Source organism: Notothenia rossii (genome assembly GCF_949606895.1).
Source record: "Notothenia rossii genome assembly, chromosome: 11".
In the NCBI taxonomy this organism is placed as follows: Eukaryota; Metazoa; Chordata; class Actinopteri; order Perciformes; family Nototheniidae; genus Notothenia; species Notothenia rossii.
The window spans coordinates 31,343,406-31,368,057 of NC_136910.1; the positions used below are offsets into that span (position 1 = coordinate 31,343,406).

The 24,652-nt window shown below is 43.8% G+C and overlaps 2 protein-coding genes and 1 long non-coding RNA gene across 3 annotated transcripts in view; 1 reads left to right on the plus strand and 2 right to left on the minus strand.

Annotated features, from left to right (window-relative positions):
• Window positions 1-24,652, minus strand: part of LOC307023996 — a 208,560-nt gene that overhangs the window by 121,428 nt on the left and 62,480 nt on the right. The window lies entirely within an intron of this gene.
• On the plus strand, window positions 6,384-11,321 carry LOC307024353 (uncharacterized protein; the record flags this gene model as incomplete). Its single annotated transcript, XM_079658418.1, has 8 exons — window positions 6,384-6,533; window positions 7,623-7,812; window positions 7,965-8,061; window positions 8,604-8,766; window positions 8,967-9,070; window positions 9,565-9,709; window positions 10,478-10,552; window positions 11,274-11,321. 8 exons carry the CDS (start codon window positions 6,384-6,386, stop codon window positions 11,319-11,321), a joined length of 972 nt encoding a protein of 323 aa, XP_079514544.1.
• LOC307023596 (uncharacterized protein) overlaps window positions 10,544-24,652 on the minus strand; it is a 36,087-nt gene continuing 21,978 nt past the window's right edge. Inside the window, exons 2-5 of the mRNA XM_079656938.1 lie at window positions 12,131-12,241; window positions 11,627-11,753; window positions 11,291-11,509; window positions 10,544-11,076 (exon numbers count right to left, since the gene is read on the minus strand). Of these exons, the coding sequence (XP_079513064.1) occupies window positions 11,333-11,509; window positions 11,627-11,753; window positions 12,131-12,195 (369 nt within the window). The 5' untranslated portion in view covers window positions 12,196-12,241 and the 3' untranslated portion in view covers window positions 10,544-11,076; window positions 11,291-11,332. The remainder of the gene's footprint in view (window positions 11,077-11,290; window positions 11,510-11,626; window positions 11,754-12,130; window positions 12,242-24,652) is intronic.

The following is a 24,652-nucleotide window of genomic DNA, read 5'->3' on the forward strand; positions in this document are numbered from 1 at the left end:
GCCTTCACCAGAGCCATCACCAGAGGACCAGCATCACTACAGCGGCCTCCACCTCCATCTGTGCCTGCCACAAGATTAAGATACACCTCGGTACAAAGGCCTCCACCACAGCCATCACGATCAACCCAGCCAGCAAAGAAGTCTCTCCTAGCAGACGTACCTCCCACACAGCCGCCAGCATCAACCTGGGACAATCACACCTACCTCCCTCCGACACAGCCACCAGCAGCCCATGCACCATCACCCCCACCTACACAGCAGCCAGATCCACTGTCCTGGAAGACAGACCATTACACTGCTCCCCCTGTCTTTGCATTTATAATGAATAGTTGGTTGAGAAAGTTCTGATATTGTAAATATTGAGATTTTACAGTTTCTTATGTTAACCTAACTAGTTGGTTGAATAAAAATGTTTAATGCTCAATTTGTATTTGTACACATCATCACATGAACCTTGGTATGGAATATGAATCAGTCCTGATGTAACTCTTCTGTGGTGAAAGTAGAGGGATGGAAATATTTTACTCTAAATTATAATTTACACATTTTAGACATGAACAACACATTTATATAGGCCTATAGTGTAATTCATATATTTCACTACTTTGGTGAACCAAAGACTTTGGTGAACCAAAAAGGGAAACACCAAAAAAATGGATGACATGAGTACATCTGTGTTTCACAACAGTTTTGAAGTTTTCCAAAAATCGGATTTCTAAGCTTAGTATCTCATAAGGTGAGTGGCTTTGCATTTCTAGAAGACCAGAGACTACTGTAAATGTTGACATGTAACACCATGCCATGTTATAAGAAGTACATTTAAAAGTTGATTTTAAGGAGACATCTAAAAATTGAGAAAATACCCTTCACTTCACACTCCAGAGGGTTAAGGAAAAGGGTAAGGCGATTTTATTTTAAAATACGTCCGTATGTTCGCCCGTTTTTTCGTCAAAATTACGGACGAACATACGGCGTATTTTGGCACCTTTGGCTTTCCATAGTCGGCTTTCTCTGCTCGCGGGGGTTTAATCTGCGCGCGAGGGTCATTTCATGCGCGTGTAAAAGCACATTTTCCGCTCGTGAGTAGCTTGCTTTGCACGCTAGAATATTGACCCAAATCTGACTCCATAGTTATTCCCTATCTTTATTCAAGAGCGTGGTATTTAAATTTGAGAGCATACTTTATTGATTTATTTCCCTCAAACCCTGTCCTCGCACTCAAATAGTGCTTGCTTGCACTTAGATTTGCTCTGCTTGTGCTCAAACTGTACGATTGCACTCATATATATTGCTGTTTACAGATTTTTTCTGCTCTCAGATTTATTCTGTGCGCGCTCGAAACTTTTTTCTGCACTCAGATTTATTCTGTGCGCGCTCGAAACTTTTGTACAACAATCCTATCAAAATCACATTCACTGTACAACTTCTTTTTTTTTTTGGGGGGGGGGGGGGTAAGCACAGTTAGTATATGTTTATAAAACGGACAAGTCAAATCAAGCAATCTGAGGTTTCTTTGCCGTGATATAATGAGCGTATATCCAGGGAATAATTGTAGTTACTTTTCACAAGTCAGTATCCCTCCGCGTCTGAGAACCGTTACAACTGTTACATTACGTCTGTTACGAAACTAACTAACTAGGCTAACTAACAAAGCTTAAGATGGAAACATTTACTATGGAGGAGTGGATTGAGAAGTGCCTATCTCCAGAAAAAAAAAGCACCTAAACGACGACAATGCTGTCTGTCTAATATGTTCTCTAGCTGTTATTGTTGTTGCATATCAACCGCCTCGCACTATGTTTTGTGCTGAAGGAAACGGAGGGACTAGTTTATTTTGAACATCATTATTTAATATTAAATACTATTTAAATTGGAGTGTGTATTTTTCTTTCACATTGCCAGCCACATGTGGTAACCGTTTTATAAATGCAATAGCTCACTTCAGGCCGTGATATATGAATATCTATCTATACAATATGGGGTTGTCGACACTCCGCTTCGCGTCAGGCCAAACCAAGCCGTAGCACACCGTGGTGGAGCAGACTCAAACCTGTAGCGGGAATCGAAGACGGGGGGCGACCCCGGCGTGGTGGACGTGCCAGCCGAGCGTAGCTCTGCTGGCACCTGAGACCCCGGCGCGCCGTGCTGAGAAGTCGGAACCGGAACGAAAGCCTCCGCCGCATCTTGCAGGAAAACCCGTTGAGCCGTAGGAGACCAAGGAACTGATGCCTTGGGTAGAAATTCCCCTGGGACTCTCAGGGGTTGACCGTAAACCATCTCCGCCGTGGAGCACTGCAGATCCTCCTTAGGTGCGGTCCTCAGGCCCAACATCACCCAGGGCAGCTTGTCGACCCAGTTACCGTCTGTAAGGCCGGCCTTGAGCGCCGCCTTCATGGAGCGATGGAAGCGCTCGCAGAGGCCGTTAGCCTGGGGGTGGTAAGCGGTAGTCCTGTGCAGTTTGACTCCCAAACTGTCTGCAACAGAGCCCCAGAGCCCTGAAGTGAACTGTGAGCCCCTGTCCGAGGAAATGTCTGACGGGGTGCCAAAACGACACACCCACGTCGCGATACAAGCCCTAGCCACGTCAGCGGCTGAAGTCGACACAAGAGGAACCGCCTCCGGCCAACGGGTCGTCCTATCCACCATGGTGAGGAGGTAGGAAAAACCCTGAGAGGAGGGCAACGGACCTACCAGGTCGATGTTAACATTATCAAACCTCCTCTCTGGCACTAGGAACCGCTCCAAAGGGGCCTTCGTGTGGCGGTACACCTTAGCGCGTTGACAAGCCATGCACCCCCCAGCCCAAGCTCTTACATCCTTTTTCAGCCCACGCCAGACAAACTTCGTGGCCACCAAGCGCACCGAAGGTTTAACGCCAGGATGAGACAAGCCGTGCACCGCCTCGAAAACAGGACGCCTCCAGTTGGCGGGGACGACCGGTCGTGACAGGCCCGTAGAGACGTCGCACAGAAGGGTGATGCCTGCGTCGCCGAACACCACGTCCTCCAGGCGCAACCCAGCGCTGTCTGTCTTCAGACTCTGGACGCCGGAGTCGGTGACCTGGTCCGCCGCCATACGAGCATAATCCAGGCTCAGCTGGACGGCTCCGATGACGACCCTGGAGAGGCAATCGGCAACCAAGTTCGACTTGCCAGCCACGTGTTTAATGTCTGTGGTAAACTCCGAAATGTAGGAGAGCTGCCGTTGCTGACATGCCGACCAAGACTCCGCCACCTTTGACATGGCGAAGGTGAGCGGTTTGTGGTCTACAAACGCCTTGAACTCACGGCCTTCCAACAGAAAACGGAAGTGCCACACAGTCAAATAAAGACCCAGGAGCTCCCGGTCAAAAGCGCTGTACTTGCGTTCCCTCGGCGTCAGCTGCCTGCTGAAAAAGGCGAGCCGTTGCCAAGCTCCGTCCAGCCACTGTTCGTGCACCGCGCCGGCTGCGTAGTCCAAAGCATCCGTAGTGATGGAGATGGGAGCCGTTGATGAAGGGTATGCCAGCAAAGCCGCTTGAGCCAGCGCGGTCTTAACTTCAGTGAAAGCGACTTCCGCCTCTGATGTCCAGTCGATCGCCTGAACGGGGGTCTTGCCTTTCAGAGCCTCATACGTTGGCCGCCTGATGTGGGCGGCCCGGGGGATGAAACGGTGGTAGAAAGTCACCATCCCCAGGAACTCACACAGCAACCGGGCTGTAAGCGGGCGAGGAAAAGCCGCAACAGCCTCCACCTTCGCCGGCAGGGGTGTTGCACCGTCCTTGGTGACGCGGTGCCCGAGGAAGTTAATGTCCGACACCCCGAACTGGCACTTTGCAGGGTTGATGATCAATCTATGTTCGCTGAGCCGCGTGAACAGGGCCCGGAGGTGAGACAGGTGCTCCTCCACTGAAACGCTGGCGACGAGGATGTCGTCCAGGTACACGAACACAAACGGCAGGTCCCGCAGCACCGAATCCATCAGGCGCTTGAACGTCTGAGCGGCATTCTTGAGCCCAAAAGGCATCCGCAGGAACTCAAAGAGTCCAAAAGGCGTTATTACTGCCGTTTTGGAAATGTCCAGGGGGTGCATGGGCACTTGGTGGTATCCACGCACCAGGTCCACCTTGGAGAAAACCTTCGTGCCGGCCATATGCGCTGAAAAGTCCTGTATGTGCGGCACCGGGTAGTGGTCAGGTGTAGTGGCATCGTTGAGTCGGCGGTAATCCCCGCACGGGCGGAAACCGCCGTTCGGCTTGGGCACGACGTGCAGAGGAGAGGCCCAAGGGCTGTTGGAGCGTCGGACGATGCCCAGGCGTTCCATGGTTGCGAATTCCGCCCTCGCTATGGTTAGCTTAGAAAGGTTCAACCGTCGGGCCCTGGCGTAGACTGGAGGCCCCTCGGTGGTGACGTGGTGCTCCACGCCATGTTTGGTGGTGAGCGCGGAGAAAGTGGGCAGCAACAGATCAGGAAACTCGGCCAAAAGTCTGAGAAAAATGTCCTCCCCCGACAGCGAGCCCGACAGCCTGTCGTACGCTGCGCTGCCGAGTGTGCACACGTTGCCTTAAGAAAACGTTAAGGCATCCACTAAAAGTTTATTTTTAATGGCCACCAACAGCCCATGGCACACAAAAAGTCCGCCCCAAGAAGAGGAAAATAAATGTCCGCTGTTACAAACTCCCAGCTGAAACGCTGTCCACCGATGCACAAACACATAAGCCGTAATCCGTACGTGCAAATGGGCCCACCGTTAGCCGTTGTTAGCCGTGGGCCGTGCCCACCTCGAGTGATGTCTTCTCTCGACGCGGGAACCACACTCCGCTGCGCGCCCGTGTCGCACGGAAACAGGCTCCCTGAAACACTGTCTTTGACGAAAAGGAGCCTGCCCGTGCCGCCGACATTCAGAGCCACTACAGAGCGTCGGCACCCCCGTTTCCCGGAGGCTTGTAGCTGCATGGAGCGATGCAACTCTTTGCCATCGTCCCGAAACGTGCATGGTAGAAGCACCCACCGGTATCCCCTCGCCGACTCGGCGCCGCTTTCTTGCCCGCAGAAGGGCCGCTGTGCGCCACAGCCAACGCCTCCGCACCAGACTGTCGTGTAGCCAGGAAGAAACGGTCCGCTTCTCCGGCCAGCGCGCGGGGCTCCGTGATGGATGTGTTGGCCAACGCTGTCTGGACCCGGGGAGGTAAGTGTTGAAGAAAGATATCCATGAACAAAATCTGGGTATCTTCCCCTCCTAGCAGGCTTAGCATCTTCTCCATTAACTGAGATGGCTTGCCATCTTCGAGGCCCTGAATGTCCATAATTTGGCGGGCTCTTTCTCTCGTCGATAAACCAAATGTCTTCAGGAGAAGAGCCTTGATAGCCTCGTATTTGCCGAGGCGTGGGGGTGCTGTGATGAAACCCACTAAGCTGGCTGAAGTAGAAACACCCAGCGAAGCCACCACGTGGTAATATCTCAGATCTTCGTCGTGGAGATGCTTGCAAGCGAAGTGAGCCTCCACTTGTGCAAACCACGCCTCCGCGGCATGCTCCCAAAACTCCGGCAGCTTAACGAAAACATCTCGTTCAGCCATGTTCAAAGATTTTTCGGAAACTATCTCGAAAAACTCAGGGCTCCAGTGTAGTGCCGGTAAGAAGGAGTCGGAGGCGGAGTATTTAAAAAGGATTTCCACTCTTTATTTTCCATCAAGCAATAGTAGTATCAGACATGTACTCAGTGAGGAGAGTCAAGTTAGAGTGCCTTGCTAGCTCTAGCTTGGCAACCTATATCTCCGGTGTTACGCTAAACCAGGATCACAGTAGGAACTGTGACCCAAAAGTGAATTATGGTTAACTAGAGTCACCACAGTGGCTTCATAAAAGACTCACGTTAATAATTAGGGATTCTCCGATCGGCAGCCGATCGACCGGCCGATATTCACTCTTAATTTTTTCGATCGGTGCTCTAAGGCCTACCCCTGGAACAACATAAACTAGTTATACATATGTTTATTCTTAACTGTCGGGTGATGGTCACTCACTACTGGATCAGTGAGCTGCATGAGATACTGACGGGCTGTCAGGAGAGGGAGAGAGGGAGAGAGAGCGCTTCCGTATATGTCTCCCGCGTTCTTATCCAAAGTTAATGTAAACTTGAATAATGTACTTCATTTGAATTTGTTGGTTGTTGTTTGTGGAAGTGCATCATGTATGGACAAATGAATCTCAACTTTTCGATCCGTTACGATATAAACTGAAGCATTATAAAAATAAGCCCCATTAACTGAGTTTTAAACATAACTTTAAATGGAAGATCCCCATAGCCCCCACCCACCCTATGATCGGATCGGCGATCGGCATGGCCGATACTGATTCCGGTGATCGGCCCCAAAAACCCTGATCGGAGCATCCCTATTAATAATGCACAATCCTACACCTACAGAGAAGCACCATCGAAGAGGTGGCAAGAAGCTGGGCAGCCAGCTACAAGCTGGCAGTCAACAGCAGTCAGCACCGCAACAGCAGTCAGCACCGCAACAGCAGTCAGCATATAACTCGGTGCATTATATGGTCAGGACAACCAATATGTATCATTGAATAAATCATGTAATTAAGATTGGGCCTGTCCAGTATGTCTGATTGAATACCCACTGGATTATTTACAAGTCCATGCCAGCTCATGTGGAGACAGGTGAAAATAAATACATAATCTTTTCTCTGTAAGAGATAAACAGAAAATGTGTATTTGGAATGTGTAACATTTGAAATAAAGGACAGGATCATTACAAGTGAAAGTACTCAAAGAGAAAATTGTGTGCAATCAGTATATACAACATAATTTAAGCACTGTTCTTCTTGTTATTTTGATGTCATTAGAATCTGAATAAAAAGTACAAATTCTGGGATGCATTTAGTAATTCAACAATACAGAGGCTCCCCGGTAATGTTCATCTGTTCCCTCCTACTGTATACTTCTACAGGAACATAAAGACTTTAATGGAAACTCTTTGCAATTTTGAATGTACATAATGGTCATTTGTAATCCTTGTGTAATCATGTTTTACTTGACAGTGTGGAGGAAACGCCCTCTGCCTCTAAATCCACTGAAGATGAAATTGAAAAGTATGTTTTTACATTACATTTTGAATATCTTAACATTTTCTGATTCAATGAAAAAAAATCAGTGCTACTCCGGGCATCATCAAAAACAAATACATAGCTTGTATCTACCTATATTCATGTATTTTAAGTTGTTATTACATTTTTACTGTTAAGGATACATGTAAAATATTGATGTCATTTATTAATTAGACTGAAATATTTTAGAAATGAATGCAGTATTTTTGGAAAAATAAGATGCACTGAACAGTTTTTAACTATTTCTATAATGTACTGTATATAATTACCAATACATCTAGATGTGGTTGTATCACTACTAGCCACCTCAATCATTCATATCACATTCAATCAAAAATGAATTAATGTTGGCGCTAAAAGTGATATCCTGCACCGTACCCAGCCCCGCTGTTTGTACCCAAGTGTTGGTCATAGCATCTTTAACTCGTCATTGACTTGAGTATTGAATGAAAGATTTGACCAACACTTAAAAAGTATTTTCCTTTCCTTTTCCCGCTTTTTAGTCTTGATGATGTTATCTAGGCAATTGCTGATGCAGTAACAACAGATGGCAAAACCTTTGACATCACAGTGTCCCGCCAGAACATGTTGGAGAGGGGCCTCGTGCAATGGCAGCGCCAAAAGAAAACATCCCCAACTAACCAACTGAAAGTCATCTTTTTAGGCGAAGCTGGTATAGATACAGGGGCTCTCCATAAAGAATTTCTAACAGGTATGTATGTGTGTAGGATAAAAAAAAAAAGTTATGCCATCAGAATAATTTGATGGTTCTAAAGTTGTACTTTAAATATTGTAGTTATGCAAGATGTCTGATTGTGCATTTCATCAGGAACGTTAATGTAATGCATAATTCTAATGTCTAAGGAATTGTGGCGGGCATTGAAGAGCGGTTCTTTGAGAAGGGCACCCATGGCAGAAGACCCAACTATTCACTGTCTGATTTAGACAAAGGCCATTTCAGGTATGTGCTTTATGATCCATTTCAGTGTCTGGTATCTGAATTGGGTTAATCTGGGGGCAGCAGAAAATAACCGGCATGTCACCTTCTTAAATTGATCATTTTTCTGTCCACCTGGTGAATGTAAGTCCTACTCTCTTTTTAGCGCTGTATCTGCTCTCTTTACCAAATCCTGAGGGAAATATCTGGCTCTTTAGCTGCTAAATGCTCTACTAGCTCACCAGCTTTTCTGCAGCTAACTGTGTGTGTTTGCCATTAGGTGCTGAGCAGGTAGTGTACATTGGGTTTTGAGGGCTTTTTCTCTGAAAACAGCTGCAGCCAAAAACAACGCTATGAGTATGCTGAGAGTGAACCCAAACACTGAGCTACAAGAGGAAAGTTCATTTGAGCTTTGGGGAATTTAGGAGTTGGTGATAGTTTTATCTCTGCTTTCATCACTGCAGGCAACAACAACCAATTATATTAAAGCATCACAGTTTTCTTAACAATTCATTGTTATTAGCCAGGTACTAAAAAAAGCACTTGTGCCTTTGTTGTTTTTTCAGGATTGTGGGAGAAATAATGGCTGCCGGCTTGGCCCAAGGAGGACCAGCTCCAAATTTCCTGATGCCTTGGTGCTACAAGTTCCTGTGCACTGGGTCCCTGGACTTGGAAAACTTGGACAAAAGCGATGTGGGAGATGATCAATATACTGATCTCTTATCAAAAGTAAGAACATAAACACTTAGTTGGCAGCCTAACCTTAATTACAGCAACATTACTGACCTGACAGTTGCAGTCTTTGTAACATGAGCCTTTCTTGACATAAAAAAGCAAAGACTAATCATCAGTCTAGATCTGACAAAGCACGGAGACAACCATGATATGATCACACTTTCTTGATCACCAGAAGACAATTCTAATTTCAGGTGGAGGCAGCCACTGACACAACAATTCAAGTTCTCACAGAGGAGATCTTGAACTGTAGTTACACAGGATTAATCAGCTTGGAGAAAAAGGGCGAAATAATCCGGTATGTTAGAGATGTTGGTGCTTAATGTATTGTTTCAGAATACAAAATGTGTATGTAATGTGTATGAATGTTTCTAGATTTGATCTAAAAAAACATAAAAGCTACAACTCCACATTTTAGCATCATCACCTGACAACATGGTGAAGCTATAACAATCCCTTTTCATTGTGGTCTATCATTTAACCATACTCCCAGTGAGAAAAGTCATTATGTCACTGTATTATGTAGATGCTCTGGTCATTATTGCCCGACCAGACTTGCCATTGTGCCATAATTGGGTTCCCATGTTTTGGGGATAAAATGGCCTTTTTTAAGGAAATACCCCAACCTTGGTTAAATTAATTGTATTCCCTAATAAAACATTACGCATTACATTACACATAAATTCATAAAGTTTTACATATTTTGTGATTAAGCATGTTTATTTTTGTTTTACATGTTATGTTGTTTGTATTTGTGCATGTGTGTGTGCATGTCATTTATTACAAAAACAGTGCTATTGTCCTCCATGCAAACCTGAGGCTGTTCCCGATGCTGCTGCAGATCAATGATGGCTTGAACCTGTATGGCTTGTGCAATATCATGGCCAAATACCATGATATCTGTCAGCCTTTGTTTGTACCAGGGGTAGAAATGACAGTAAGTGCACCATAGATACAATTTTAAGATTGTAGATTGAGTTGAAATGGTGTGCTCTGTGTGCGTCAGTTAGTCTTAAATGCAAGAGTGACAAGTGCTCAACTCACTTGTTTTATGTAGACCAGACTTCTCACAGGAAACTTCAACATAATTAAATACCAAAAGATAGGAGAGGTAGGAGAACTTATCTCCAGACCGAGTATCACTTCAATGGGATCGCAAACCAGACAAACATTTGCATTACTTGGGGATGTGGCAGGATCAGTGTTTGAAGTAAGTATGATTCAAGGGTCACATTTTATTTTAATAAGATGATTGATAAATGATTAGCAATCAATTGATTCGATCTGAAATATTGTAGATGAGATGTGTCATTGTATAACTCAGTGTGTATGCATTGCTACATAATCTGAACCCTGGGAATTGTTAAAAATGTTCAGTGCATCATCTACGTGTTTATATGCTAAAATATAGTAAGAATACAATTTAAATCTATCTTAAATCCTTATTAAACTGAACAATATCTCAGTATCAGGATCTCAGTAACAATGTACAGTATATCACAGCATTTAACAACTATTATAAGGTCCAAATGGATTACACCATTGTAAAACAATATCAAAACCATGAATCTGTCCAATGGTACAATAGACATTTAGCCTTTCTCAAGAGGTTCTGGTATGGCGATGAGATTTTTTTTATATTACATTTTTATATATACATTGAAAACTGTATTGTGCTAATGGGTGCTCTGCTTTCATTTGACAGGCTGATGCAGACTTCATCATATCTGTGTGCCAAGCAGAATTCAGTGAGAGAGGCTCAAACAAGGAACAGGTGGAGGTGACTTTAATGAATCATCTGCAGGATTTCCTCCAGGAAATGGAGCAAGTTAAAATAATTTGCTGTTCTGTGACTGAAATGTAACCATCTTTATTGGTTCATAAAATCAAATAAATAACACATTTACAATATCTCTTCCACTTAAAATATATATCATCTGCAGTACAAAAGTTGTGCCTGAAAATGTCATCTTCAAATGTTAGTTATCTTTATTGCCTCTAATTTCAGACAAAACTGATTCAGGGATGGAGAACGCTGCACTTCCCTCATTGTCTCCAAAAGCATTTCTTCAGTGGATAACCGGGCAAGGACATGTTCCTGTCCTGCAGGAAGAGAAGAGACGTTTCAAAGTGAATGTTAAGTTCAATCATCACTGCCAGTCACATTTTGGGGAACACAGCATATGTTATCCATCTGTTGCAGCTTGCAGTTGAACCATCACCTTCACTGTCCAACACATGAGATCATATGCCGATTTCAAAGTAGTCCTGGTGGAGGCGTTCCATCTGGGACAAGAATTCTCACTGGTGTAGATGAATAAGTTATTCATGCAACTGTTGTGGCTGGTTTAGTTCACTTTAAAAGTTTTAACTTTTAGTTTTTAAGACTGCCACAGATGAAAAACATTTAAAACAGGAAGAAAACATTTGTTCTAAATAAAAAAATGTTTGAAACTTTGACTTGGTCTTTTTCATATGTCTACATGTATATGGCACAACAGGTGGTGCTCAGACTTACCAACATGACAGTTGCTCACTGGAAGATTTGAAGACAACAACATTAAATGTCTCGACCATGGGAGTCGGATGGGTCGGTTGGGTCCACAGCAGCTTGAAGGTCTGCCATATCTTGCTCATTTATGGGCGTGGGAAATTCTGGAACAACCAGCCCAGACTCTTGTAGGGACTCATCACAGTAAAGGGCACTCTCCCAATCTATGTCAAGTTCTTGCAGATCCTAGGATTCAAATAGCAGTTTAAATAAAGCATACATTTTACAGTGCAATATTCAAGAATGTACAGCTTGAATCAATGTATGTTCAACAGAGATAATTGTACAAAAGTAAGTGTGCACCTCAACATTCTCCGCCTCATCCGTGCTGTTTTGCAGCAGGCCCAACTGCCACAACTGCTGAGGGGTCAAGTTTCCCTCTGTGCGGAGTGGGTGATGGTTCCAGCCCTCAGTGAAGGTGTGAAGGTCGCTGCGGAGACGGGGTAGGAACACAAAGTGCACCAGGAAGATGTGCAACGTGTTTGAGATGTCCAGTAGTCCCTCTTCTTCAAGAGTGTGCAGAACATCATAATATGTGGAAGTTACTGCAGTCCACACATCACGCCAAAGCCGTTAGATTCCGTCGTGGAAAAATTGTAAAGTCATTGGGCAGCTATGCAAAGAGTAGATGCAGCTGGGATTCTTGCTTGTTTGTCACAGTGAGAAGCACCCCTTAGTTAGTTGTTTTCAAATTCTAATTGTAAATTAAATGTTGACATACAACTGCATACATACACAGAAACATGAATGACTGTCAATGCTGACTCAAGGTTAATGTGACCTTGCTAAACATTTGATTATATTTACCTCTGGTTGTGGACACTTTTTCCAGAAATAAAACTTGCCCGGTCAGTTCCTCGCACAGTGAACATGAAACGAGCAATGTCGACATTCTCCACACCTTGATCACATCTGACCCTGCGATACAGAGTATATGTGAAAAAGTTATACAGGTTGATAGTTCTTATAACGTGCATTTGACCTAAGGACCTTAGTCTTCTCATGACTAACCTGTAGCCAATCTGGGGCATCTGAGCTTTGATCTCAGAAACTAACATGTCAAGCTCCTGGTCTGACATTGTACTGTATGACCCTGACACAGAAATTCCAAATTCCGCCATTCGACGGAATACTGTAACTTCACTGACTCCCAGCAGTTTGGCTACGCAAGGTATGGGCAACTGGGTGTCTATCAAGGCCTGTAACTTATCCTGTTGAATGAGGCATTTGGGTCGACCCCTTGCCCTTGCACTGCCTGTATCTCAACAGGTGGAATATGTTGCTCATTTCCCACCTGACGTCTAACCAGGTTACACAGTTCTCTAAGGGCATTTACTATATTCACTGGCAATTCTATCTGCTCTGCCAATGTGTCAATGAGTATTAATTCATGGGTGCACATGAAATCAAGATAGTCGAGGTCAACGTCAGTACGCCTGACCACCAGTGGCGGATTTAGGATTGTAGGAGATCCGGGGCTTAGCCCAGGAGTTGTTGGGGGGTGCAGGGGTAAAGTGCTATTTTTTTACAAGTGGGGAGTGGACCGAAAATCATTTAGGGGGGTCGTCGCCTCCTTTAGGGGGGTCCGGGGGTATGGTCCCCCGGGAAGATATTTTTTTAAATATTGAAGTTAAAAGCATCAATCTGGTGCACTTTGAGAGCAACATTAACCCTACCTTAATAATACCTTAAAGCGGACAAAAGGCACTGGAGAACACTTATTCATTAACATCCTTTAATGAAGCAAACTAATGCCTTAACTCACTCAAATACAGTCAATCAATCAATCAATCAATCAATTGACATTGTATCTAACAGATATTCCTCACTCAGCGAGACACCCGCTGAGAAGCCAACTCTGGTTATTGGTAGCTCTATTATGAGACACGTGAATTTAGAGACCGAAGCCTCCACAGTCACATGCATTCCGGGGGCCAGAGCGGGCGACGTTGAGGCGCATCTTAAACTGCTGGCTAAAAATAAACGTAAATACAGTAGGATTGTTATTCACGTCGGTGGTAATGATGTTAGTTTACGCCAATCAGAATGCACCAAACTTAATGTGGCGTCGGTGTGTAGTTATTAGACCCTCCAGAAAAACGCGGGCCAAAATCCTTAATTATACGGGCTAAAATCATTGATTATGCGGGCTAAAATCCTTGATTATGCAATAAAAATGCGGGGTTTTTATGTGATTTTATGCGGGAAAATTGCGGGAAGTTGCGTAATATGCGGAAAGTTGCGAAATATGCGGAAAGTTGCGAAATATGCGGGAAGCGGAAAAAAGGTGATTATTCTCCCGCACCCTGTTACTAGCCTACTACTGGATGAAAGGGAGCACTTTTAAAGAGTTGCAATGATAAACAAGAATACTAGAAGCAAGCTACATCACAGAAAGAAAGAAAGAAAGAAAGACACACACACACACACACACACACACACACACACACACACACACACACACACACACACACACACACACACACACACACACACACACACACACACACACACACACACACACACACACACACACACACACACACACACACACACACACACACACACACACACACACACACACCTACCTCCTCCTCATTCTGTTTTCATTTACTCGTTCGTTATCTGACCAGCTTCAATATTGTAGGCTACTCACCTCGTTTCTTGCAACCCTCGAAAGGGTTTTGGAGGTTGAAGCATCTGTGAGCGTGAGTTGCTTGGCTTTCTTTTCCGCAGCAGAAACCATTTTTGAATGTTTGAGCGAATCGAAGTGGGTATTCACAGTCGATTTCCTTTTATGCTCCAACACACAGTTGCACGGGGTACAGAACAGTTTCCCCCCACTTTCGTGCAAGACATTGGGGTACTGCTTTGCCCGGTCTTTAGCTGAAATGTTTGTGGGTAAATGTGATGGATTCGATTTGTTCATCTTGGTGTGTGAATTCCACACCTTCACACGACGGTGTTTGCCTTCTGTGATGCGCGGACTGATGACGTTGCGTCATCATCACTACTTGTCAAGACGAGTTAACTTTTTTATTTTTTTTCTCAACTTTGTGTGGAAAAATGCGGGGATTATGCGGCCTTTTGATAAATATGCGGACTTTTAAAAATCTGCGGCATTTTGCTGATTATGCGGGAAATTCTGCGATCGCAGAATCGCGTTTTTCTGGAGGGTCTAAGTTATGCTAAAACAATGTCGGACACCGTAATCTTCTCTGGTCCCCTCCCCAATCTGATCAATGATGACATGTATAGCCGCATGTCATCATTTCAGCGCTGGTTGTCTTGGTGGTGCCCAGCAAACAATGTGGGCTTCGTAAATAATTGGACAGCCTTCTGGGGAAAACCTGGTCTGATTAAGAGAGAGGGCATTCATCCTACTTTGGAAGGTGCAAATCTCATTTCGGCAAACATTTCAGGGCTTTGTGGACTTAATCCATGACAAACTGGAGTTGAGACCAGGAGGCAGAGTCGCAGTCTTACACGCTTCTCTGCGCTATCTCCTAGGCAGTCATCCATAGGAATCCCGAACCCGATAAAATACCCAATATTAACGGTGTGTGTGTCTGCCCAAGGATAATTTAAGGTAAACCTAATAGAGGTGCCATACATAATAACCTAATAAAAGTAAATGTAACAACTACTACAGTGCAACAAAACAGGAAGATTAAATGTGGTCTCTTAAACATAAGATCTCTAGCATCTAAAGCAATATTGGTAAATGATTTAATATCAGATTATAATATTGATATATGCTGTCTCACTGAAACTTGGTTGAGACATGAAGAATATGTCAGCATAAATGAGGCCACTCCACCCAGCCATATCAATACTCATATTGCCCGAGGCACGGGCCGAGGAGGTGGAGTTGCAGCAATCTTTGACTCAAGTTTACTTATCAATACTAAACAAAAATTAAATTATACCTCCTTTGAAAGCCTCGTTTTTAGTCTTACGCATCCGACCTGGAAACCTTTGCAGCCAATCTTATTTGTTACAGTGTACCGTGCACCAGGTCCTTATTCAGTATTCTTATCAGAATTCTCTGAGTTTTTATCAACTTTGGTACTTAAAACAGATAAACTAATTATCGTAGGTGACTTTAATATTCATGTTGACGATGATAAAAATAGCCTTACTGTTGCATTTAACTCTATATTAGATTTTGTTGGTTTCTGTCAGAGTGTAAATAAACCAACCCACTGCTATAATCACACTCTCGACCTTGTTCTGACTTATGGTATTGAAATTGAGCGACTATTAGTCGAACCGCATAATCCTGCTTTATCCGACCATTTCTTAGTAACTTTTGAAGTACTGTTACTAGACTACAAAGCATTAGTCAAAAGCTCCTGCAGCAGAAACCTATCTGTTAGTGCTATAGCCAAATTTAAGGAAGAGATTCCACCAATACTTAACTCGATAGCATGTCTGCATGTAAGGGAGGAAACTTATACAAAATGTACACCACCCCAAATTGATCATGTTGTTGATAGTGCTACAATAAAATTAGACTCTGTTGCTCCTCTGAAAAAGAAGAAAATAAAACGACATAGATTAGCTCCATGGCATAATGCCGAAACCCGCAAAATAAAGCAAAAGTCGAGACGACTTGAAAGGATATGGCGTTCCACTAAACTTGAAGAATCTCGTTTAATTTGGCATATTACTCTCAATGAATATAAGAAAGCACTACGTAAAGTGAGAGCAGCCTACTACTCTTCATTAATAGATGAGAATAAGAATAGAGAGCTGACAGAGAGCCACAGCTCGACTGAGCCTTCTATTCCCATAGCACTCAGTAGTAATGATTTTATGTGCTTTTTTAACGATAAAATTGTTACTCTTAGAAACAAAATCAATGACCTCTTGCCTTTGACCAGTATAGTGTTATCAACAGCTCCCGGAAACGTAAGTTCTAATATTACACTAGATAGTAAACTAGAATGCTTTTCAGCCATAAACCTTGAACAATTAAATTCAATGATTTTCTCTTCTAAACCATCAACGTGTATCTTAGACCCGATTCCAACTAAGCTGTTAAAAGAAGTTTTTCCATTAATTAGCACTTCTTTATTAAATATTATGAATATGTCTTTATTATCAGGCTATGTTCCACAATCATTCAAAGTAGCAGTGATAAAACCGCTTCTTAAAAAGCACAACCTCGATCCAGAGGTTTTAGCCAACTATAGACCTATTTCTAATCTTCCGTTCCTCTCAAAGATTCTTGAGAAAGCAGTCGCAAAACAGCTGTGTGATTACTTAAAAAACTATGATTTATTTGAAGATTTTCAGTCTGGCTTTAGAACACAACATAGCACAGAGACAGCTCTGGTTAAAGTCACAAATTACCTTCGAATAGCCTCAGACAAGGGACTTGTCTCTATTCTTGTCTTGCTCGATCTTAGTGCTGCATTTGATACTATCGACCATGATATCCTATTGCAAAGACTAGAGCACTTAGTTGGCATACAGGGAACTGCTTTAGGCTGGTTTAGGTCCTATCTATCTGAACGCTCTCAGTTTGTACGTGTCAACGACGAATCTTCCATGCAAACCAAAGTTAGCCGTGGAGTGCCACAGGGCTCAGTGCTTGGACCTATTTTGTTCACACTATATATGCTTACGTTAGGCAATATTATAAGGAATCATTCTGTAAACTTTCATTGTTATGCGGATGATACTCAACTCTATTTATCAATCAAGCCTGATGAAATTAATCATCTAAATAAAATTCGAGACTGCCTCAAGGACTTAAAAACGTGGATGACCTTACATTTTTTGATGTTAAACACGACCAAAACTGAAGTTATTGTACTTGGCCCCAAGAATCTACGAAACAAATTATCTAAAGATATACTAACTATGGATGGCATTAATTTGGCCTCCAGTGAGACTGTAAGGAATCTTGGTGTTATATTTGATCAGGATTTATCCTTTAACACCCACATAAAATCAATTTCAAGGACCGCCTACTTCCATCTACGTAACATTGCAAAAATCAGGCATATCTTGCCTCAAAACGATGCAGAGAAACGAGTCCATGCATTTGTTACTTTAAGGCTGGATTATTGTAACTCCTTATTATCAGGGTGTACCAAGAAGTCAGTCAAGTCGCTTCAGCTGATTCAAAATGCTGCAGCTCGTGTACTAACCAGAGTTAGGAAAAGGGACCACATTACTCCTGTTCTGGCTGCCTTACACTGGCTCCCTATAGAACACAGGATCGAATTTAAAATTCTTCTTCTGGCCTACAAAGCCCTTAATGGGCAGGCGCCATCTTACCTTAAAGAACTCATTTTACACTACTGTCCTACTAGGGCATTGCGTTCCAAGAATGCAGGGGTGTTGGTTGTTCCTAGAGTCTCTAAAAGTACAATGGGAGCCAGAGCCTTTTCTTATCAAGCTCCACTTTTGTGGAATCAGCTTCCAGTTTGTGTTCGGGCGGCAGACACCCTATCCGTTTTTAAGAGTGCGCTTAAGACCTTCCTTTTTGATAAAGCTTATAGTTAGGGCTGATTAGATTCAGCCCCTAGTTTTGCTGATATAGGCTTAGTTTGTCGGGGGACATCTTACTTCTTCCTTCTCTCTGTCTATACCTGTGTACTCTCATGTTCCGATTAACCCAGCTTTCCCAAATTTCTTTTTTTTTGGTGTCTATATACGCCGGGATCCGGAGTCATGGATGATCCTGCGGTCCTGTGTCATGGATCGCGAGTCCTGGATCTTGAGTCGTGGCTGTGGTCCTGGATCATAAGTCCTGGATGGATATCCTCGTGGATTCATCTTCCTATTATACACACATGCATTTCCAAACATTTGGACTACCTATGTTGCAAATGTATTATCTTTTCAATTTACACACGGCATCTATTGCACGTCTGTCCGTCCTGGGAGAGGGATCCCTCCTCTGTTGCTCTCCCTGAGGTTTCTCCCATTTTTCCCTTTAAACTGTGAGTTTTCTCTGGAAGTTTTTCCTTGTACGATGTGAGGGTCTAAGGACAGAGGGTGTCGTATTGTCATACTGATATTCTGTACAAACTGTGAAGTCCACTGAGACAAATGTAACATTTGTGATATTGGGCTATATAAATAAACATTGATTGATTGAAATACAGTCGTTTACTTGTTTCGGTGAAATGAATGTGCGTAGAGTTTTAAAGGATGCGAATAGTCTCACCTTGTTTCTGGCGCATTGCTTATCGTTTTATAGATCTATTCTCATCCACCATCTTTGTTTGTGACTTAAAGAGTGTAAGAGTCACGTTTCTGAATCGGACACTCTTACCTTATTCACATCAGCGGTGTTTCAGGGCCGGTTCGGAGCTGGAGCTTGAAAAGCACTGGGTTTTCCTCTTCACACCGCAGCGGAGCAGCCTCATAGCTCCGGAATCCGGTTCATTTCGAAAAATTGGAGCCAATCGGAGTCTGATTCAGAGGGTTGCCTGTCAGTTTTGTTGCCTGTCAGTTCCGTTGCTATGGTTCCGTTGTTAAGTGTACTGAAACGAGAGCCGGTATAATTCCAAAACAATATAAAAATTGGAATACGTTATTTTAGTGTCTTAAAGGTAGACTGAGGAATGAAGGGTTAACGTTACATCTTAGGATAATTTTTAGTCATGTTCTGTATACATACTAACATATACGGGTATAATTAGTGTGGTTACTCCATGTTTACTAGCTATAACATTAACATTACATCACACTTTTTCAAGGCAATAAATATAGGTAGGCTACAGTTCATGTTACACAATTTATTGTGCATTTCTCTGAAGCAAATGTAGTGAGGGCAACATATGATCTTACATTAAAAATGACATGAAAACTGTATATTTCCCTATTCCTAAACAATGAAATAAGAAAAAAAGAAACACATTTTGTTGTCAGTTGCCTTAACACTTGAAAGCCAATTATTATCACAGATGTGCCGCAAATATGACTGCCACATTAATAGCCTTATATACCATTCAAATAAAAAACGTACTTGGGGTCCTTGACTTCTCTCCATGTTGGACATGGGACGTCCGGTACAGAAGTGGGCCGGTCGGAAAATTCCGGAAAATTCACTAGCAATCCCCCCTCCCCCCGTTGACAATTTACTAGCGATAACGAGGGCCGGTCGAGATTCCCGGGCTGATCTTTAGTCTCAGTCCGCCACTGAACGTAGCTAAGTTTCGAGCGTGCACAGAATAAATCTGAGAGCAGAAAAAATCTGTAAACAGCAATATATCTGAGTGCAACAGTGGCGGATTTAGGATTGTAGGAGATCCGGGGCTTAGCCCAGGAGTTGTTGTGGGGGGGGTAAAGTGCTATTTTTTTACAAGTGGAGGGTGGACCAAACATCCTTTAAGGGGGTCGTCGCCTCCTCGAGGGGGGTCCGGGGGCATGCTCCCCCAGGAAGATTTTTTTTTAAATATTGAAGTTAAAAGCATCAATCTGGTGCACTTTGAGAGCAACATTAACCCTACCTTAATAATACCTTAAAGGGGACATATCATGCTATATTTGAACAATATATTGTAGGGCCATACCTATAAAGCAGGGGTTCTCAAAGTTTTGATGAGTGAGGGCCAATTTAGGTACCCAATATTGGATTGAGGGCCGCCCAAGAAAAAACGGAACACAAAATTCCAAAACAAATATTTTCTTTATTGCACACACACACACACACACACACACACACACACACACACACACACACACACACACACACACACACACACACACACACACACACACACACACACACACACACACACACACACACACACACACACACACACACACACACACACACACACACACACACACACACACACACACACACACACACACACACACACACACACACACAGAGAGAGTATTTCGCTGGAGTTAGTGATATGCTGTGGATTTCCTGTCTTATCAGCAGGGCCCTGTTTCAGAACCAATTCCAGCTACTCAAGCACCACAGGATAGTCTCTGCAAGACAAATACAGAGAGACAGAGAGGGGGGAGGGAGAGAAAGCGACTTTTAAAATAGAAGCTTACCAAAGACCACAATAACACAGTATTCATCATCATCATTGTTATTATTATTGTTGTTGTATTTGTAACACAAATCGGCTATTATTGCCTGTCATCAACATACCTTTTCCTACTTTGAATGGGATTTATGGTGCTGTCGTCTGTTGGCTACTATTCCTTTGATGTCCGGTTCCATCTCCGTTGTTGCTATACGAAGGACAGCATGTAGATGGGCATCCGTCAGCCTGGATCTCAGCTGGGATTTGTTGATGGCCATGGTGGAGAAGGTTTTCTCACAAATGTATGTGCTTCCGAACAGAGAGGCCATTCTGATGGCATGTTGGCGAAGTGCAGGGTACGTAGATGGGGAAAGTCCTTTGTAGAACTCGATGAGATTCTTGTCTCGATATGCTGCTCTGGCCTCAGAGCTCTCCTGCAGGTCGATGAGCTCGAACTGCATTTCTGCAGGCTCTTCTTCGGGTGCACATGTGAAGGGATCTTGGAATAGGTTGAATGACTTCTCGTGGTCACTGAAGTCCGAGAAGCGGTGGTGGAATTCCTCTTGGAGTTTTTCCATGAGGTTGTGGTTCTTGTCTGAACACAGGTGATGTAAAACATCACATTCACCTGCGAGCACCTTGCAGGCGGGGAAATGGGTTAGATTCCCCTCTCTGAGCTGTCCCTGCACTAGTTGAAGTTTTCGCTGGAAAGCTTTGACGCTTTCAAACAATGTGGAAATGAGCTTCCCATGGCCCTGCAGCTTCACATTGAGATCGCTGAGAAAGGTGTTCAGGTCAACAAGGAACGCTAGGTCACAAAGCCATTCAGTGTCACTTAACTGTGGCAGATCTTGTCCTTTTGATTGCATGAACTCAGCGATTTCTTTCCTCAAATAAAAAAAACGCTTCAGTGTGGCACCTCTGCTCAGCCACCTGACAGCAGTGAAGTATATGACGTCACCAAATTCAGCCTCTGATTGCACCAAAAAAGTTTTGAATTGACGGTGATTCAGACCTCTGGACTTTATGAAATTCACTGTCTTGACAACAATGTCCATGACATGTTTCATTTCAAGCGTATGAGCAGCAAGGGCTTCTTGGTGAATTATGCAGTGATATTTGATTAGGTTCTCACCTCCGTTATTGGCCACTTTGTCGCTGAGCAAAGAGACAGCGCCCGCCTTTCTCCCGACCATGGCTGGCGCTCCATCTGTTGTGACACCGACCATGGATGTCAGCTCCACATTGTATGCATCGAGACTACGACACACAGCCTCACAAATGTCGATTCCCCTTGTTCTGTCTTTGATACTCTCCATGCTTAGCAGTTCCTCGCCTATTTCAAAGTCCTCCGTGACCGTTCGAATGAAAATCAGCAGTTGTGCAGTATCAGAAATGTCTGTACTCTCATCCAGTGCTATAGAAAAGGACCCCTTGCCTAGGCCTTCCACACGTAGTCCCAATTGCTCTTTGAGATCATTGGCCAGATCTTCGATTCGTCGTGTCACTGTGTCATTCGATAAACTTATGTCACGGAACTTTGACTTTTGTTCAGGGCATACAATGTCAGCCACTTTCAAAATGCAGTCTCGCACGAATTCTCCATCACTGAACGGCTTGCTCCGCCTGGCAATTTCGTGAGCTACCACATAGCTAGCCTGTGTTACAGCTTCACCGGATTTTGCAAGATTTGTGAAAACTGACTGCTGGGCAGTTAAACCTCTTTCAAGTTTAGTTCTGCGCTCCTTGCCCATGAACTTGTCATACATTTTATGATTGGTATCATAATGGCGTTTTATGTTATACTCCTTGAGCATTGCATTCACCTGCTTGCAGATGAGGCATATCACTTTATCCGACCCCTGAGGTAAAACGAAGTAAGCGTTGCTCCATTTCTCCTGGAACTTCCTTTTCTCCTCACTGACAAAACGTTTTTTACGCGACAGCCCTGGCTCCTCCATCTCGCTTACACAACGAAAACTTCCAACACATTTTGTTTCCGCTGTTCACAGTGAACACTTTGCCGCCTTTGGGACGTGCATCCAATCAGGGAGTGAGTTTGGGGATGCTCGCGCTGGGGGTATTCAGTGGAAATAACAGTGTGCCTGAGTGTGGACGTTGGGAGAGACAGCTTGTTGTTTTATTATTGTATAACCGGACTTTTGTGTGCGTTCATATACTTAACCACACACGCAAACACACACACTCTTTCTCTGCCGTTACATAGCAGACACTACTTTATCTGTCAAGTTGTCTCCGATGCCACCACAACTTCCTGTCAAACACGTTATCTCGCCTTCAAAATAAAAGCATGCAAACGGAACTGGACGTTAACCTAAATTAAATCCAAAATACACATAAAACTACAACGAAGGCAACAAAAACAATGCAACATCTCCTTCATTCTCAGAGGACACAAAGTTGGGTTATCTACAGACAGTGACTAGCTAAAATCGCTAGCTAACTCCCGTTTCTGATAACTTACAACAGATTTTCCGCTTAACTGCAACTCGCGAGATTTGCGAGATTCAGGTTACCAAATAAGGAGTGAGAGTGACGCGTAGAGGAACCGGAAGCTGCGCTAGCCTCTGGTGGCTACCATAATGCTATCATTTAGTTTCTCCGATTTTTGCACAAAAATGGATTGATGGACCATCAATAAATAAGCCATGCCTGCTTCATGTATGGAAGAGGACCAGCGCCTCAAGAAAGCAATCATATCATCAGGTGTGGTCTCTAACATTTATAAATTATTATCTAGGGCTGCCCCGAATACCTATTCTCCTGTCCAACTGTCCTGGGAGCATACCTTGAATATCTCTCTGTCTGCTTTGCAATGGAACTCCATTTGGCAGTCAGCTATGTTCTCTTCTAAATGTGTAAGATTCAGGATCATACAGTTCAAAATTCTCAATAGAGCTTACATCACCCCTGTTACAAAATCCAAGATGGACAATAAACACAGAGATTTATGCTGGCATGAATGTGGCAAGCGAGGTACATTGTTGCACCCTACTCTGGGAATGCCCAGCGGTAAAAAAACTTTGGTCAGAAGTAATATCCTTATTGTCTGAATCTTTAAAAGTTAATTTCCCTACATGTCCCATTGCATGTCTACTGGGTCTCAAGCCAGATGGCAATCCTGCAAGGACTACCGATCGGCTCTGGACATTGGCCTGTTTAGCCACAAAAAGACTCATCCTATTAAACTGGAAGGAACGCAAACCAGCCTGCTTTACTAGGGACTCATGGCTGAGGGAGTATCTGGACCTACTGAACATGGAGCGTGCAGCTTCTCTGCTGGGGGATTTTGAGGGGAGACAGGAGGATTGCGGTAGACAGGAGGATTGCGGTTCACTGTCCGCAGCTCTCCTATCTAAACCTGTCAATATGGCATCTCCTGTGTAATGTATAATGTATTGTGTATGTAATGTCCTGTGTATGTCACAATCAGCTGTCTTAGGAAGTCATCCTTGCATCCACCCCCCCCCTTCCCCCGTTACGTTTTGTTTAGTTGTTTGTTGTTACATGTTTTGATGTACGGTTTGTTATCTGGAGCAATGTCTGTTAAAAAAAATAAAATAAAAAAAAAATTACTGTACTTGGGGTTTAACAGGTTAACTATCGCGGGCCGCCAGAAACATTTCCGAGGGCCGCCATTGGCCCGCGGGCCGCACTTTGAGAACCCCTGCTATAAAGTATATAAATATAGTTTTTTTTTCAAAATACCAAACAGATCCTGCATTTTAGCATGCCTCATTTTGCTCTATTTGCTCTTTCCAGCCCTGTTTTTGCAGGGGGCTGATTCTGTGAGCTGCAGCTGACCACGTCCCCCTGCAGGAGAGGGCAGCATGCTTTGAGATCAGCTGCTAGGCTGCAGTGGGGAGAAAAAGAGATTCAAGTGTGTTATTCTTATATGATTAGAGTCATTATTAATTTGTTTTAAAGCTCAATAAATAACAAAGAAGACCTTTGACCGGCACTTTTCAAATTTTGCCCGGAAGATTTAAACTTTAACGGACATGTTGACCAGCGAAAAAAAATCTAACTGAAACTCTGCCGGATGATCCTCTCGTTCCTTGGAAGAGGCGGAGAGGTGGGTGTTTGTCCTCTGCTGGTGGACTAACCGGAGAGAAATACAGTGCTTGCCTCGACGGGGAGGGATTGCATTGAATTACAGGAGCAAACGCTTGCCCTGGGGAGGGAGAAAAAGAGCCACAGCGGAGAATAAACAGAAGGGCAACCATGACAACCATGCAAGGGAAGTCTTCTTCGCTGCTTTTGTGGCAGACTACAGCACCACTTACAGGCCTGGCAT